The 18,105-nt window shown below is 44.3% G+C and overlaps 1 protein-coding gene across 1 annotated transcript in view; it reads left to right on the forward strand.

The window, feature by feature from the left end:
- Positions 1–1,556: 1,556 nt before the first annotated feature.
- The window catches only part of LOC104514363 (amine oxidase [flavin-containing] A-like), a gene marked incomplete at its 5' end in the record, with an annotated part of 24,932 nt that continues 8,383 nt past the window's right edge, over positions 1,557–18,105 (forward strand). The window contains 7 exons of the mRNA XM_010158024.1: positions 1,557–1,651; positions 4,181–4,318; positions 10,110–10,214; positions 11,457–11,548; positions 14,516–14,657; positions 16,492–16,641; positions 17,923–18,082. Of these exons, the coding sequence (XP_010156326.1) occupies positions 1,557–1,651; positions 4,181–4,318; positions 10,110–10,214; positions 11,457–11,548; positions 14,516–14,657; positions 16,492–16,641; positions 17,923–18,082 (882 nt within the window). The remainder of the gene's footprint in view (positions 1,652–4,180; positions 4,319–10,109; positions 10,215–11,456; positions 11,549–14,515; positions 14,658–16,491; positions 16,642–17,922; positions 18,083–18,105) is intronic.

Raw genomic sequence — 18,105 nt, forward strand, 5'->3', positions numbered from 1 at the left:
TGATTCTATGATTCTATATTTAACCTTTAAATTTATATGTGTAGGAAATCCACTTTTTTGGTGACAAAAACACTTTTGGGAAAAAAGCCCAACATTTTTCCTCATATAGAAATATAAATAGTTGTAAGAATATGCCATGGTTTGTTCCCAACATTATAGACTTGTGTCTTCTATGTTTATGTTGAGGGAGAATGCCATCCACAAAAGAATTAAAGAATTAACTGTAAAAATGTTCTCTGTGGACTTTCATGCAGGAAAAAAATAGTCACAAACTAGTGAAAGAAATTAGATCAATTTAGGAGACGTGCACTTCTGACAAATGGCTAGCATTTTTTAAAATTAGAATGTTAAATAGATGGAACAATTAAGTATACTTCTGCTCCAGCAGCAATTTAAAGAATGTGGTGCAAGGATAGAAGGTTATTTTTAGATAAGTGTGGAAATAGTGTATATATGCTTTTTGTCAGTGTAAGACATTTAAACTTCCTCAGTTCTGGTTTCCAGTGAGTGCTGTTCCGCTTCCCCATTGAAAGATTATGTGCACACAAGTTTATGGGCTATTCTGTATTGTCCTCAGAATAAATAAGTACACTTAACACTGCCCAGAACCATTCCTCTCCTCTGGTCTTTTCAGATGTGCATTCTTTGTAGGCTCATGAACAGTGGCTTTTAATCACATTTCGAGGTAGTGTAATAAACATGAATATAATATTATTATTCCTTACTTCAGGGTATCTTGGAAGTTCTGATCAATAAGGCTGGCTTTTGTATACTTAAGGAGGGGAAACAGCTCCAAAGAAACAATGCTTCAGTGCCAAGTTGGCCTGCAGGGCAATGGGATAATCTGATTTCACAAACTCATGATTGCTTTTTACAATTTCAGCTCGCATCTGTCAAAAGCAAAGAGGACGCCTGTCCTATTGAGTTTTCAGTTGTCTCTAGTGCCTCCATCACAAAGTCCCATAATTAGATGATTTTTCTTGAGACAATAATTCCTTTTATAAAGTATCTACATACAGCCTATTTGATTGCCATGGTCAAACTCCACTGCTTAAAATGCATCTTGACAGTGGAGCAGGCTTTCTTTCTGCATGTGAATGAGGAGAGTGGATAGCAATAGAATGGAAAGTTGATGAGTGAGAGAAGAAGTTGGAAGCCCACCTTGCTGGGACATGCCTATTTAGTATATTATTATTTCTATCACTTCAGCGCTGCAAGCCCCACAAGGTGGGCTATGCCTTCTTGTGCATTGCACAAATGAAGAGTAAAATGTGTGTCCCTGAACTGAGATTTTACTGCTTTTAAAATGCCAAGATGCTAACCTAAAGGAGGAAACTTCGTTCTGCGAATGCTGCTTACGGAGATGGCTATAACATAAAGTAAGCTGCAGTGCCGTGATTTCTGTGGTAAGGCACCACAAGAAGTTTCAGACTTTTCTCAGGAATTTTTGAAAACAGTATTGAAATCTCTGACCTTGAAGCTTTGTTTCAGTTTTTTACCATTAATGTGGCTGATTGCTGGAATTTGCTTTAAAGCACTCTCCCTTTTTCTGGTAGGTTTGTCAGCTGCCAAACTGCTGTCGGAGTCTGGGGTTAGTGTGGTGGTTCTTGAGTCCCGGAACAGAGTTGGAGGAAGGACATTCACTATCAGGGTAAGTGCTTCATGAGGTACCTGACTCACACTTGCGCTGATCTGTGATGTTGTAAACGTCACTTCTGTCTTCAAGAAGGAGGACCCAGGGAACTACAGGCTGGTCAACCTCAACTCTGTCCCTGGGAAGGAATTAGAGCAACTAATCCTGGGCAACATTTCCAGGCATATGAAGGACAAAAAAGTCATCAGTCAGCATGGATTCATCAAGAGGAAGTCATGCTTGATCAACCTGTGACCTTCTGTGGTAAAATGACTGGCTTGGTAGATGTGGGAAGAACAGTGGATGTTGTCTACCTAGCCTTCAGTAATTCAACACTGTCTCCTGTAAGATCGTCATAGACAAGCTGATGAAGTATGGGCTGGTTCATCAGACAGTGAGGTGGACTGAAAACTGGCTGAACAGCCAGGTCAAGAGGGTGGTGATCAGTGGTACAAAGTCTAGTTGGAGGCCAGTAACTTTCAGTGTACCCTAGGGGTCAATAATGCATCTGATCCTCTGCAATATCTTTTCTAATGATCTGGATGACAAAGAGACTGGAGCATCTCTTTTGTGTCTGAGAGAGCTGTGACTGTTTAGCCTGGAGAAGAGAAGGCTCAGGGAGGATCTCATCAATGTGTAGAGTGGAGGGAAGGGAGTGCAGAAAGGATGGATCCAGGTTCTTTTCAGTGGTGCCCAGTGGCAGGACAAGAGGCAGTGGGCAAAAACTGAAACACAGGAGGTTCAAAGCATCTGAACATGAGTATACACTTTTTCAGTGTGAGGGTGACAAGCACTGGCAGAGGTTGCCCAGGGAGCTTGTGGAGTCTCCCTCCCTGGGGATATTGAAAAGCTGTCTGGATGTGATCTGGGGCCACTGGCTCTAGGGAACCTCCCTAGAGCAGAGGGGGTTGGACCTGATGACGTCCAGAGGTCCCTCCCAACCTCAATCATTCTGTTATACTGTTGTGTTTGATATCATTAGCCAGGGAGCAGAAGAGGCCTAGACTTCCTAGAGAAGAGAGGTGTTTCATGTCACCATCACTTTTGTCAAATGATAGAGCTCTGTTTGGACAGGTTGCATAGCCGTATATGCTGGTGGGCTTCTCTTGACAGGAGGTGCTTTAAAATTGGTCCGGAAGCAACTCTGAGAGCCATCAAATGGGATTTGGGTGCTTAACCAGAAGTGTGTAGTGCCATTTTAGCTGCCCTAGGATACCTTGCCTGGCCTCCAGCTGCAGGTCTTCTGTGGGTTGTGAGTCTAATTTGTCAGCCTTGCACAGAAGTCTTGGATACCTTGGGCTGTGTAAAATAGGGCTAAATATCTGTATTAAAGCAACTGAATTCCACCCACATAGTCCCTACCCTTTGTCCACGGCAGGATCTGCTCTGCCTTTAACATTATAGGGGGAAACTATCATCTGAGACCGTGAGTGTCAAAGCACTTGTCCTCTCATTCCCATCTCACTTTGCATACTGTAACAGGCTGATAACTAAGATCCCTATAAGAAGCGGCCTGAGCAGGGCTAGACATCATTACAGCTCAGACATACATTTTAACACAGCTTAAAAGTATCTGAAATAACGCTCCTGCTTCTAAAAATGGACCATGTCTTGATTGCCATTAAAAAGAAAATGAAAGAAATGATGAGTCACCTGTGGCACAGGGTAATATAATACAGATGTTACCTCTGCTTCCCACCCTGGAAGTAAGGGAGGTTTAAAATATGTCACATGCCGTTGCTGGGGAACCAGAGATAAACAGTGGTGTTTAGGCAGAAATCATTGTACGTGAAACATGAAGCATAAACACCATCCTTCTGTGACACTGAGAATGCCTAGCTGAAAATGCTCACCATAAACACTGTTAAAAAGAGTTACTGTCATGGGAACTCAGCCTGCTTGTAATGGTATGTGTCCCTGCAACCTTTAGTTTTCTTCCTCTCTGCCAAGTGCTCGGGATGGTGGTCTGAGGGATGCGTGGAGCGCTTTCGGTGGCGGGCATGGCTGGGGGCTGCCGGCCGGAGCGCACCAGGCTAGAGCCAAGGTGTGCCATGCTGGAAAGGAGATTACTCTCCTTGAATACTGCAGTGCAGTGCTCAGCATGTACAGCATTAAGTCTAAGCAGATATCCACAGAGAGAAAACATGCCTTGTACTGGAGATGGTTTCAGCTTGAGAGAGGTTTTGCAATGATAAGAAAAGTAACATGAATTGTGAAAAGGTGGGGTTAGACTTTTAACCAAAGTATTGATTTGGTTGTGTGTTTCTTCTTATTCTTATGTCTGTTGTGAGACTAAAAAGCCAATACTGAGAACTATAGTGAAATTTAAACAAGACGTGATGTGTTGAAGTGTGATGAAGACACTGTGATCTCTGTGAGCCTCATTACAGAGCTCAATGCTGCCTATTTTCCAGTCAATTAGTACACCTTCTTCTGTGCATATAATTGCAGTGCTAGTCAGTATGGAATATATTTTCCTACTTCTAGATGTTTCCATTGAGGAGCTTCCTGCACAGCTTCTGATTCATGTATTCTTTCTTTTGACAGAACAGTAAAGTTAATTACGTAGATGTCGGTGGATCATATGTGGGACCTACGCAAAACCGGATTCTCCGACTGGCAAAAGAGCTGGGAATTGAGACCTATAAAGTGAATGTTGAGGGCCACATCATCCATTATAAGGGAGTAAGTGCTGCATCTTTCATATTCAGATACCTGAAGATAACACTGAGTTTTGGAAACTGCTGACTGTCATTAAAGGGGTTTCATTTAAACCTCGGTTTTAGTAATCCAGTAAGCATCTGTTTGAAGTGTTGCTATTCTATTTAAATTTATTGGAAGTGGGATCAAGGGTTCTTGTTTTCTTTTGAAAAGTGTTCAGAAAATGGGACTGGCAGCAGTTAAAAAATTTGGGTTACCTTCAGCACCTGTTTGTCTTTTAACATATCCTCTAAAGATTTTTTGCCTGAAATTTCATAAAATTCTAGTTCCGAAATACAAGCCAAAATTAAATAAGAAAAGATGTAATACTGTTGGATGCTACTGAATTACAGTATTAGGCAACAGTGTTACAGGACTGGTCTGGAAGTAGTATGACATATTTGCCCCACTTACGTAATTAGATTCACAGGAGATCCCTACCAGCCCCTTAGCGTGGGATTCGTCTTACTTACAAATGGATGTCTTGAAGTTGGACATCTAATGTGAGACTCATAGAGATTCTTTCTAGCTAATGGTGAGAAACAGGCACCTCCCAAGGCTCACTACAAGCTTCATGTCTGAGATGTAGGGCAGTGGGAGTCCAGATGGCCACTGCTGAGTATGTAGTGGTGTGGCTGAAGTGAGCTGGAATGAAACCTGTCTTCAGAGCAGCCCTTGTCTTAGATCTTTAGCCCACTGAATTTTTGCTCAGATCCTAGTCAGGACCTACTACCAAAACCAATGCAGAGGGAGAGGAGTAGGGAGAGGGACAAAGAGAGGCCTAAGATCCCTAAGTGTGAGGTACAAGCATTTATCTCCATAACTCACAAGCTACATCACTTTCCAAAGACCATCACTTTTTAACTTTTAAAATATCTTTTAGTTCTGGTACTTTCGATCATCTGCTTCTGTAACCCCTACTTATTGGACAGATTCATGCCACGCTCATAAAATAGTCACATCGTAAATAATTGCATAGCCACTCTCTAATACTAAAAAAAAAAAAATAAATTGCACCACCTGGTGTAAAATCAGTGTAATTCTACAGCAAGTGGGCTGGGCTGATTTGTACCAGCTGAATGTTTGGACCACTTTCCTTAACTTAAGGTCAGACATGGATCTCAGCATCTTAAAAGGCACTTATCTTCTGTATGTTAAATAAAAGGCTCTAATGGGTTACATGAATTTGAGCCCTTAATCCATTTTGACACTGAAGCCGCAGCTTTTTTTTTTGTCCCACATTACATTATGCATGTCCTTGCTAATGACCATGTAATTTCCTAAGTATTCTTTGAAGTGGAAGCATGTTCCAAAGCAAGAGGCAGCATTATGAGCTATTCAGCTGGATCACGTGCTGTGGATCAGTTCTAGATTTGGCATTGTTCTCCTGCTGGGCTAACCAGGGTCCCCAAGGCGAAGTTTTTGGAACACATGACAGCAAAGGGGCTTTAAGGTCTCACTTAAATAAGGGAGATAAATAATAACGATGCTTTCTTCCAGTAGGTCTCATTCTTCCCACATCCTCTTCCCACGAATTGCAGGCCTTTGGCTTTCTTTTCTTTCCCTGAGGTATTCCACTGCTTTTTCTCCTTACTCTTTCCTTGAGACCTCATGTAGCCACCGTGCCCTTTGTTTTAGGGTTCTGTTGTTGAACCTCCTCTTACATGCCACTTCTACAGGAAGCCTATTGAAAACAAACTGTGCAGTCCTGGCGATGGGCTGGCTGGGTGAGTGCTCAGGGACCTCAGGGCTTGTAGGTGTTACCTTCCCGCTACACACTGCTGTCGTGCTGTGATCGTGAGTTGGCCAGGGAGGGATCTGGGCTCTCCTGGCTATAGGTGTGCCCCTCATATTTGTTAAAGATGCTCCAGGAACCTGAGCACCCGTGATACTTCCTAGATGACAGAAAATGTGTTAGCAATGAGATGATTTGATATTAAAGGATCATTGCCTCAGAAATTAAATATTAATCTGGAGCATGGACGATTTCAGCTTCTTGGGGTAAGACGCTGTCAGCCATGGGCCAGCTGCTGCCTTTCAGGTTTGAAAAGTAGGACTAAAACTTTTCTCCTCACGTCCCATCTGCAATTTCTGTCAGCTGATGGCTGTTGGGAGTGTGTAGTCAGAGCCAGACAGGAAGGTCTATTCCCAAGAGCATTTCTCCAGAGTCTGCAGTGCTGTGCAGTTTTGACAGAGGCAAGAGGGAGAGGTTTTGCTGTGGCAGTCACTCGACTGTATATATCCCCAGCATCTTCAGATTAAGAGATTTTTTGGTCGTATGTTTGCCATACTAATCACTGAAGTTTGGCATGCTCTGAAGGTTTCCAGGGTACAGTTTGGATTGAGTTAGGGGAAAGTGGGGAAATGGTTTATCCTAGCAGCGGAAGCAGCCAAGGGAAAGTGGAAATCCCCAGAGGGATTTCATGAGTGTCTTTGCTCTGAAAGGAATTTTTCCCATATGTGTGTGGAAAAATTCCATACACTGCAAGCTTTAAAAACCACGTTGCTTCGTGTGGGCAGGTTTCCTCTGTAGTTACAGTTTATTTGAAAAATCCGAACATGTAACTATTGTTTATCTCCTTTGTTTGTTCATTCTTTCCCATCAGTGAGCATGGCAACGTGGACTGCTTTGATATCAATCAGGAATTTGTTTGTATGCTGTCATTGTAAATCTGTAACTTCAAACTGTAGATTTTGTTAGGAGGCCCAGACCTTCTTTCCAGCCAAATTGATCTGTGACTACTGTCCCGTAATTCATCAAGAATGTGTTAGGACTGAGAAAAGGCAGATGTGCTGGAGTTCTCCCTTCCCAGAAGAGGCAGATAGCATTTTATTTTTACAGAGTTGCTTGAAGGTCACGCTGAGCTCTGTTTTCACCTTCTCTTTAGTAGAAGACCCTAGAAAGTGGAGGTGTTAGGGCCTTGGTGTGGTATTAACCTGCTCTGTATCCTGGGCTGTATCAGGAGAAGTGTGGCCAGCAGGTCGAAGGAGGTGATTCTGCCCCTCAACCGTGCTCTGGTGAGACCCCACCTGGAGTGCTGCATCCAGCTGTGGAGCCCTCAATACCAGAAGGATATAGACCGGTTGGAGCAAGTCCAGAGGAGGCCACGAAGATGCTCAGAGGGCTGGCGCACCTCTGCTATGGGGACAGGCTGAGAGAGTTGGGCTTGTTCCGCCTGGAGAAGAGAAGGCCCCGGGGAGACCTTATTGCAGCCTTCCAGTACCTGAAGGGGCTACAAGGAAGCTGGGGGGGACTTTTTACCAGGGCCTGTAGTGACAGAACAAGGGGTAATGGGTTTAAACTGAAAGTGGGGCGGTTTAGATTAGATATCAGGAAGAAGTTCTTCCTGGAGCGGGTGGTGAGGCACTGGAAGAGGTTGCCCAGAGAAGCTGTGGATGGCCCATCCCTGGAAGTGTTCAAGGCCAGTCTGGATGAGGCTTTGAGCAACCTGGTCTAGTGGAAGATGTCCCTGCCCATGGCAGGGAGGTTGGAACTAGATGGTCTATAAGGTCCCTTCCAACCCAAACCATTCTATGATTCTGTGAATATCTGGCTGCAGCACCCAGCTCCGATACATGTAACATGAGTAAATAAGGGCTGGTTTTGATTATTTGTTTGCTTATGATTTTCAGAGCAAGGTAACACTTGACAGAAGATGAGCATTTGTATGCAACGCTTCACATTGGCCATCTAGTCTTTCCTTTCCTTTATCTAGCTTTAGTATTAAGAGAGTAGGGTGCAGCAAGTCAGTATGTGACTGAGTCTGTGCATATCGTCATAAATCTGCAGTTCAGCCATGGGAATCTCAGGCAGTCTGAGGCACTGCAGTGCTGGTGAGGCTGGAGCTGCTGGAGATACTGTGCAGGAAAGGATGCTTACCTGAGGGCTCACACCAGGGAGCATATGCTGTGGCTGTGCACAGCCCAAGGGCTATAGCAATCCCTGCCCTGGGGTGCAAGGGATGCTCCTCCTTCCTGACGTGTAGCTCATCCTCAGCACAGAAGGCAGGAGCCAGACTTGCCTTTCTAAAGACTGGCAAAATTGTCTGCTCCTCTTTGAAACTTGGATGGGCTTGGTCTTTATTCCTGTAGTTACGGCTACAAGCCACAGCGTAGCCCTGGGCAGGGAAGAGACAAAGCACATCTCTCTGCTGCCTTCTTTCTAACTACAGTGCTGGGGAATATTGTTTCCTTTGGATTGGTGTGGGGTAACTACTCCAGGCAGGCAGCAGGACTCAAATCTGAGGTTTGCAGGAAAGTGTTTGACACGCCAGGAAATGAAAAAAAAAGTTAGATAAACTCTGTGGGTCAGTCCAACAGCCTCGTGTTAGCATGGGAGCAAAGCCAGTAGGTTATTTGCCTTTCAGTTAAGAAAACAGGAGTTCTCAAAATAATACACCAAGAACACTATAAACTTGTTTAAAAATGGAATATTGCAAGACTTTGCCTGCTCGCAGTGAGCTCTTCTGTGAAGCACGCAGCCAGAGTTCTCCTGACTAGTAGGGAAACAATATTAAAAACAAATGGATAACTTCCCTGCCCCACGTCATTTGGGCTAGATTTATTGCCCGCTGTGGAGAGACTTGTGCAAGAGAGAGGGTTGAAAAACTGATGTGGGTAAGGCTGTTTGGAGCTCTCTGATGGGCAATGGGAATTTCTCTCCTGGAATTTGTCAGAATTGGGCTTTTCTCTGATCTGTTCCCACCTCTTATAGGTTAGCCCCCCCCAGCAGAAGGAGTTAGGGTGCCTGTGTTAATTATCAGTTGACATTTCAGAGTTCTCAGGGGATAAAATGTGTTCTCCCATTGATCTTCCTGGGCTAAGCCATTGACCAAGGATGTGGGGATAATAGCATTTTCAGATTAGCAGTGAAACGATAGTTCTTTTTTCAAATAGCAGGTAACTGAATACCCAGTGTGCTACATGTCATTCCAGTAGCTGAGGTTGTAAGATTTCTTCATCAGTCCTCAGCAGTTTGTGGTCACGGTGGTCTAAAACTAGTGTAAAGGCAGAAAATTTGGAGGAAGATACTAGGTAGGCAGGCAGCAGGCAGATTCTCTCACCAATTACCCCTTCTGCGTGGCGCTGAAAGCGTATCGCACACAGCTCAGCGCCACAGCTCCTGCCTGTCGTGGTCCAGCGCATTCGCTGCGTCCTGACCTCGTCCAAACTTTTAGCACACCTGGAAGAGCAAACATTGAAGAGGTCTGATGAGAAATTTGCTGTTGACCCACATGGGGGAAGGTTCAAAGCAATTTAATACGAGAAAATGTCGCTGGCTCATCCAGTCCTCTTAAAGCTATCACAAAGAACCAGCTGCTGTTAGATCATTTCGCTTATCATTATATCACAGGATTATCTGTTACAGTCCTATTCCTGTTGCGGCTTTGTGTCATACACATCCTAAGTACCGATACCATCTTTGCAAGTGTGCAAAACTTTCCTTCCTGCAACCAAAAACTTTTTGGCAATTCTTTTTTATTCGAGCTAGGTTTTTCCCAAGGTACTTGGCATAATAAAAAGGCAAGTTTACTTTTTATAGGTGAGGTGTATCACATAAAATAAAAATAAGTGGTCTTGTCTTTTTTAATGTCAGTCCATGCATTCCATGGCTTAGGTGCATATGCAGGAGAAAAAAATGAAGGGGAAAAAAAAAAAAAAACAAACAACTAGGTCTTTTGGGGCAAAAGGTCAACCAGGTGATGACTCAGAATTTTGACTAAAAAAGATATGCTGCTTTGTGTTTCAGTTGCTTATGTTCTTATATGTATTTTAGGGAAAGTCACGCTATTTCACGGGTATTTCCCCTTCAACCTGGAATCCCTTAGTTTATCTGGATTACAATAACTTCTGGAGGACCATGGACAAGCTGGGAGAAGAGGTAGGCTGTGTAAATTGCATCTGTTTCCTACAATGCTTGTGTCACCACGAGTAAATCTGGTTTGGTTTTGTTTCTGGCAGGCTTTTTTATTGCTTCTTTAATATATATATATAAAAGGAAACACCCATCACAAAGATACCTATATTGCCCTGGAACTATCAGGAATAACACGGCTTCCTCACTGTGAGGGTGTTGGAGTACATGACCTTTAAAGGTCCCTGCCAACCCAAACCATTCTTTGATTCTATGAGAGGACATAAAAAGATCTGGAAGTGTCTAAGATGTCTGAAAAAAATGAAGTTGAACCTCAGTGTATGTACTTGTTCATGCCAGGGCGAGCCATTCCATGAACTGGGACATGAGAAGGGTTTTTCCCCTTCCCCTGTGACAGCCTTTTGAATAAGGTCAATTCTTTTGTGTAGCTGCCTAAGCTGGGCTCCAGTTTGGCTTTATAGTAATTCTATTTCTAAAATTCTTAAACAGCAAATGCCTCCAAAATTCAAGCAGTACAACTGCAAATCTTCCTGTGTGCAAAAAGCAGCCACTGGAGTGTCATGCTGCCTTTCAAATGTTTATTGCCTTATCTGGCTATAAACCAGGGGGCCTATCTTACAATAACTTTCAAGCATAACTAACTGTTCTGGCAAAGTTCATCGGTTTTATGTGGTTTTGTAGAATCAAATTTGTGCATGGTACTACATATTTTCTGTCAAATTGTATGTATTTTTTAAAGATTCACATATACGATAGTGTTCTCACATGTCATAGTATTTACATGCAGTGGATTATTATTAAGAAACTAATGGTTGAAAAATTATTTGATAGTACCTAAATGTTTTTGTGCCCTTTATAGTTAACAGAGAGGCACAGGGGCCTTCAGATACCTATCTTGTAACTCACTGAATATCTGACTTGAGAAAGAACTTTTCCCTCAGCTGTTAGAGAACACCAAGACAACTAAATTAGAATAGACACCTCATTAAAGGCCAGATGAATCCCAACAAATGGATATAGTTCATTGGTCGGACAAAGCCAAATTTGGTGGTTGTGGTACAATTCATGCCCTAAGGTGTGAATGGAAACTACTCCATTTAGTGAATTCATTCTGGATGTACAGCCATGTGCAGGGGACAAAAGCAACTCCTGGCCAGCATATCTGTCAGCTATGTGCTACTAACTAGCTATGACCAGGCAATGATATAGCACTGAATATGTTCTTGAATGTTTTGCCTCCATTTCCAGATTCCTCTTGAAGCACCATGGGACGCTCCACATGCTGAAGAATGGGACAAAATGACCATGAAAGAGCTGATAAATAAGATTTGCTGGACCAAGTACATAACCCTTTATTCACTTTGAAATCCAGCTGCAGAATGATAGTGGCTCCCTGGCAAATTCCAGGCTACAGGCGGTCAGAGAGCAGGAGGTGTTTGAGATGAGGCTGGGCTTTGTGATGGGCTGTTGTCAGGCGGTAGGCAAGGGCCTGTGGAGGATAAAGTGGTACACAGAGCTTGGGCTGACTGGCAGGTGGGATTAAAGGTGATGTGGAAATCTGGGGTCTTCCTCAGCAGGCCCATGCACATGAGAGTGACAGTGTGAGCTCTTCTCACCATGCTTTCACTTCACTTGGAGAATGTGTGCCTTTGTCTTTAGGAAAAGCAACATGTAAATAAAACTCTGCTTTGTAGGTATGGATAAAGGTCACTTGCAGTCACAAAAAAGGGGGCAGAAGGAGGTGAGGGGGCTTCCCTAGCCCCATGGTAGGTTAGGAGCTAAGGAGCGATGTCCTCAGCTATGTCCCCTCCTGCGCAGTTATCGTATGTGTCTGCTTTTACTGCGTGAGCTGCATCATGTGTGTCACGGAACAGACAGGTGCTGCTGCACATGGGAGACGAGCACACTGTGCTGGACAGCACCAGCTTTCCAGTGGTGTCTCAATGGATGCGGCAGCGCGAGACCCAGGGAGGGGAGAGTGAGCAGCTGTTGGCTCTGGAAACTCCAGAGAAGTTCAGGTGTTGCTCCTTGTTCCAGCAGTAGTGCGTTCTGGGCCTCTGAAACCTTTGGAGGGAAATAGGGGAGCTGAGGCAACCTTTCTTGTTGCCTTTCACCCCCCTGGCTGGTTTGTGCCTCAGCCAGGTCAGCAGCTCCAAGTTTATCCCAGCAAGCCTGTTGCTGTGCTTGCCTAGCGCTGCCCCCTGCAGCACCCCTTCCCTCTGCTCCTGGGAAGCTGACCTTGGATGCCAGCCAATTCTCCTGGGCCTCTTTGCACGACAAGGTAGTTTCCCATGAGATGCTGCCAAGCAGATCCTCAAGAGGATAAAATCTGCTCTTCCAAAACGCAGGGTTGCAGTTCTGCTGTCTGTCTTAGTCCTTTCAGGATCTTAAACTGCATCCTCGTGGCCACTTCAGCCAAGGCTGCCCTTCACCTTTGCAGCGTCTGACAGATCTTCCTTGTTTGTGAGTAGCAGGTCCAACAGAACATCAACCCAAGTTGACAGGAGGAGGGCCCAGGGTGATATATTGCCTAGAAAACAGCCGGTGTGTTTTATATGTCTATGAGGGACCACACCGTACGAATAAAAAAAGGCACGGTGTTCAGTATGGGGTGACGACGACTGGAAATACTCTTTGCTTCCTTTCCTTTTTCAATTAGTTCTCTTTATAAGGCAAAGAGAAGCATGCTCGTGTGCGCACTTCCATCCCCACTTGCTGTGCTGACCCCTGTGCTATTGTGTAACGCTCTCCTCCCTTGCGTTCAGCGTCTTTGATTTGTGCAGCTTTCACTCTGACTGTGGTTTAGCACTGTGCCTGCAGCTTCCTGACCAAAACTTTCCATTTGGAATTATTTGGCTGGCTTAAATCTTGCTCCAGCTCTATGTGATACAGGGTACAGTCATTTGGACTTTTATTTGCTCTCTGTGGCATTATACTTTTCTTTACAATTAGTTTTATGAGCCATTCGCTTGCAAACTCGGTCGCTTTGAACTACCCTTTCTGTTGCAAGTGCACTGCCTCTTCCTCTTCTAGTTTTTACTGTTCCTCTTGGTTAGGAAGCCAGGGGAGTACAAGCAGAACTGGGTTTATAGCAGTCCCTCCTGTAACATGCTTCTCTGCAAGAGTGCTTCTAGTGCCAGTAGTTTTGTGGCACTCCAGTTTTAATGGATGTGCTCAGCTGAAACACATTCAAAACCTCAGTAAAAAAACCTATTTAGATCTTCAAGCCAAGCCAGATTTTTCTACATGTAGTTAAAAACTGTAGTGCCCCAAATAGAAAAGCTCTTCTGCATGACTTGCATCAAGGTTATAGAAGAAAATTTATTTGTCATGTGTCACAGATTAGTAACTACTAATCCTGGAGACACTCTTCACGTTTCTCAGGCCTGAACCTCCTAAAACTGTTTAGTGTCTTGGTGTTTTCAGGATTGTTGCAGAGGGTTCTTGCACAAAGGATGTTTTCACATCCTGGATAAAGAAGTAAGGGTGTCTGGAATTCATACCCAGGGAAATGAGGTTATAAAGTTCATAAGTTACGTATTTTAGCCCAGATAACTTGCAAAGTTCCTTCCTTGAGCAGATGATTAGAAATTCATGTTGTTTATGAAACTTCATCCAAGCCAAAGCCCTTTCACCTTCTTTGCAAAATGATCTCAATTCTCTTAGCAATCTGTAGCCACAAATGAAAGAAATGTGAGTAGCCAGGTCCTCGTTTCCTGCTGCTGTAACGCTGTTTATGTTCAGAGACTCATTATGGCAAGCAGATGACCACCTCCTTGTATTTATGGTCACGGTGGCCAATTTGGTTTCCCTGGGTTATCTACCGTGTCTGATTCTTGGTTTCACAAAAGGTCTGCAGAGCAGTGTTACATGGGAGATGGGGAATGTCTTGGCTGTGCGCTAGTCCCTCTGGACCCATCAGACCTTGGAAATGATGTGCCTGATGAGCTCCCCATAGAGGAGAAATGCAGAAGAATTTCATTAGCTGGTTAGCAAATGCATTCTCCCATTGAGAAAAACACTTGTTCTGATGAAAGGAGTAGCAGCTGGGAAGCTGTTTAAAGACATAGCTAAGGTGAAATCGGAGGGATTTCAAACTGAATGGGTAAATGCTTTGGGAAGGAGGGAGGTGCTGATGTAAACCCATTGCAACAGTCTACAGAAGAAAAGATGAAGTAGATATAAATCCTCTTGGCTTTTCTGACTTTGGGAAAGCAACCCTTATCAAGAATAACAAAAAAAATCCTGAAAGCAGTCAGGAAGTCACATGTACTCGCTGCCTGTTTCTGCTCCTGTGTTTCGTGCAGAGCTGCTAAAGAATTTGCCACCTTCTTTGTGAATGTCAACGTCACATCTGAGCCTCATGAAGTCTCCGCGCTTTGGTTCCTGTGGTACGTGAGGCAGTGCGGGGGCACAGCCAGGATTTTCTCTATCACCAATGGGGGCCAGGTACAAAATGTCTCGTATTTTTCTTCTACTCTTGAAACCATAAGGAAAGGGACCAAGTGAAGAGCTGTGGCCATCAAAGCCCTGCGAGTAACAGGAAGAGGATGAAACACCAAGTTCATGTGGCACTGGGGACAGTTATGTTCCCATGGGGTGGATCAGCCCTCTCAGCTAACTCTGTACAATGAGGAGTTTTATTAGGCTTTGGGATAAATTGGGACAATTTAATCAATTGGTTTTTTCCTGCATTCACTTCAGCACAGTCCTCTGTTTGGTTGCTTTTTTGCCTGTTTATTTCCTATGGATTACTTAGCACATTTGAATGTTTTCAAGAGTTCAAAGCAAGTGTACTTTAGAGTGAAATACATTTTTTTTCGGCATCGAAGCCTCTAATAACAAGATGTAATGAAGATCTATTAACAAGATGGAAGTAGATAGCAAAAGGCCCTTCCTTTTTGGGACAGTTCACAGGGCAGCATGTTTCACGAGCTACTTCAGACTGTTCCTCGCCTTGGTTGTGGCAGGTGCCTGGTTGCCTGTAGAACATCATGGTTTTCATGTGATCGTTTTGGATGAAGTTTCAGAAAAGAGGAGAAGGAGTTGTCAAAGTAATTTGGGTGTGGTAAGTTGGCACCCTTTACTAGCTTCCTACCTCAGTTAACGCAGCCTCTGAAAGCACACGCGGCATTTCAGACTTAAGCTACCAACAGCAAATGTGGAGACAGTACCACACCCTTCCAAGTGTGCTGGGACAGGGAGACATTAAGAGAAGTTGCCTGGAGAGATTTGAAGTGTCTACCAACATCTGTCCATTGGGGTAAGAATGTGTCAGGAAGGGTGTAAGTAGAGCTAATGCTGCCCTGAGGTAGGAGCAAGGCCCAAGAGCCTTCTTTCTCAGAAGGTCCTGAGCCACATTCGCTGTCCCACATCAGCAACTGCTAGACATTGCAGGAAGAATGAATCCCAGGATACTCATGTAGACATGTGGAGAGGGGAAAGCTAGCCTGGGAAGAGCACATCCTTTTCTCTGTGCCTGGATGGGGCAAGCTGTCTTGGTTTCTATCATCCTTCCCCCTTCCCTCACCTCAGTCAAAATCAGTTGAGCAAAACCACTAAGCATTTCTGACTTAGTGACCATGACGGGTCTTATAAAACTTCTTCAGACAGCCCTTTCAGTCCTTCAGCCAAGACTCTGTGGATCTTTTCCTCCCTGCCAGTACCAGCATCTTTTATGTAAAAGCGAGCTGCTTGCTATAATGTGGGTGGCTGGTAGATAAAAGAGGGTTAGTGCTTCCCCTGAGCCTCTGCACAGACATTGCAAGGAAATATGTGTCACTGATTGCTGTCTGGAAAAAAGCACAATGTCTTTGTGTCTTCGCAGGAACAGATAAAACTCATTGCCTGCTGCACTCGAGGCCAGACCCAGTCTTGCTTCTGGGCTGGTGCAGGCTTTTGCTGTGCAGATGCAAGTTGCTGTTCTTGTCACACGAGGGTTTTGGTAGCACAGTGGCGGGTAAAATATTCAAAACCTGTTTTTAAAGAAGTGATACGTTTATACGAGCTACAATACATGCATTATATTTGTTCTCTAGGCTTCAAGAGTCTTTAAGCCAGCTAATTGAGGAAGCTATTGCAAAAGTGGTGTAGGCAACAATCTCCACTGAGGCTGAGGTTTATGCCTTTGCTCTTCTGAAAGTCTGGGCCTCTTCACGCACCCTTAGGACTTGCAGATTTGGCCTGGAATTTCTTGATTATAAGCAGAAGTTATATTCCATGTCATTGTGATTAATGCTGGTGTGGTTTTGTTTGTGTGTATCTCCTGTTTGGTTTTTTTTAGGAGAGGAAGTTTAAAGGGGGTTCTGGTCAGATATCGGAGAAAATAATGGAACGCCTCAAAGGCAAAGTTAAACTGGAGCAACCTGTGGTCCGTATTGATCAGACAGGTGCTAATGTCATTGTGGAGACTCTAAACCATGAGATATATGAGGTAATTTGATCATAATAAAAGTAGAGTGTGCATTTAGTGGGGGAATACATCTGCTGTAGCTCTTAGCCAGATGTAATCAGGAAGTACCCATTTGTGTGTGTCTTTCTCAGACCACCTTGATGCTCTGTGAAACGTGCTTTATGGATTTATTTATGACTGGGTCTCTTCTTGGTGTTGCACTAGTTTGTTTTTGTCATTACTCTGCTTTTTGTGCCTTAACTTCTTCTGTTTTCTGTTAATGTATGTTTTCACATTTTAGTTCTGCATTGAGACCATTTCAAAGAAAGATACAGAAACGTTATTTTTCCTAAGATTGTGGTTTGCAGAACAACAACAAAAAAAAAAGACATTTCAAACCCCTTTAGTAAGATTTTTGCCTCTGTGCAGTGGCACTGTGAAGTGGTCCCTGGGTACGTGGTGACCCACAATGACACCCACAGGGCGGCAGCTCCCTTCTGCGCGCAGAGCCCAGCCTGCCACAGTCTGCAAGACTGTCTTGCCAGTGGCAGTGTTTGGAGGATATTGAGGGAAAGCTGGCAGAAAGGGAAGGGGCTGTTAGGCAGAGAAGCTGGTCTAAGCATATCCTGGAGAAGGAACTTTCTCCCTCACCAAGGGATTTTTCAATGCCAGAGGTAAACCGCTGGTGTCTCCCTTCGTGCAACCAAGTTGGAGGGGATGGGCTTTCTGCACTCAGTGGCCCCACCACCATGAGAGCACCTGGGAGCAGCAGTGTCTGTTGTGACACAGTGTCACCCTGAGCCCCAAAGCAGAGCATCCTTCATCTCTCCAGCCAGACGCAGGACCCGCGGGAGGGTTGGAGGGTGTTCAGGAAAGCTGAAATTGCCATCAGTGTTGCTTGTCCTGAAGTAGTATCTGTGAACATGCACACAAGGAATTTATTTATTTTTAACAGCTTCTAATTTGGACAAATGTGGGTCATATTTTCCTGGGGATGATAAAAGGCAATTTTACCTATGCCCTAAGATCTATCTTGTCCCATTTCTGCATCAGTCTCCAGCTGTTTCAGCTCTGGTCCTGTAGAGTTTGGAAAGCTGTCAGGAATCATCTAACCACAAAACAACATGTTTTTCCCAGCTCCTTTTTCTGAAATGGCAGAATTACTTTGCTCACCTGGAAATATCTGTGTGGGAAAGCCCAGTAGCAAAGTCAGCTGTGGGAAAGCTGTTAACAACTAACAGGAGCGTCTTTCAAATGTGTCCTGCGGGGCGAGCTCAGCGAGAGGCAGCGCCTTGCCTGTACTGACTGTGTTTTACGTTTCAGGGCAAGTATGTGATCATTGCTCTCCCCCCGATCCTGACAACGAAGATTCATTACAAACCAGAACTGCCGCCAAAGAGAAACCAGTTAATTCAGCGTTTGCCTATGGGGTGTGTCATAAAATGCATGGTGTACTACAGGGAAGCCTTCTGGGAGAGGAAGGGTATGTAGGGGAAGGGAAGGACT

Source organism: Eurypyga helias, unplaced genomic scaffold, assembly GCF_000690775.1.
Source record: "Eurypyga helias isolate BGI_N326 unplaced genomic scaffold, ASM69077v1 scaffold22528, whole genome shotgun sequence".
Lineage (NCBI taxonomy): Eukaryota > Metazoa > Chordata > Aves > Eurypygiformes > Eurypygidae > Eurypyga > Eurypyga helias.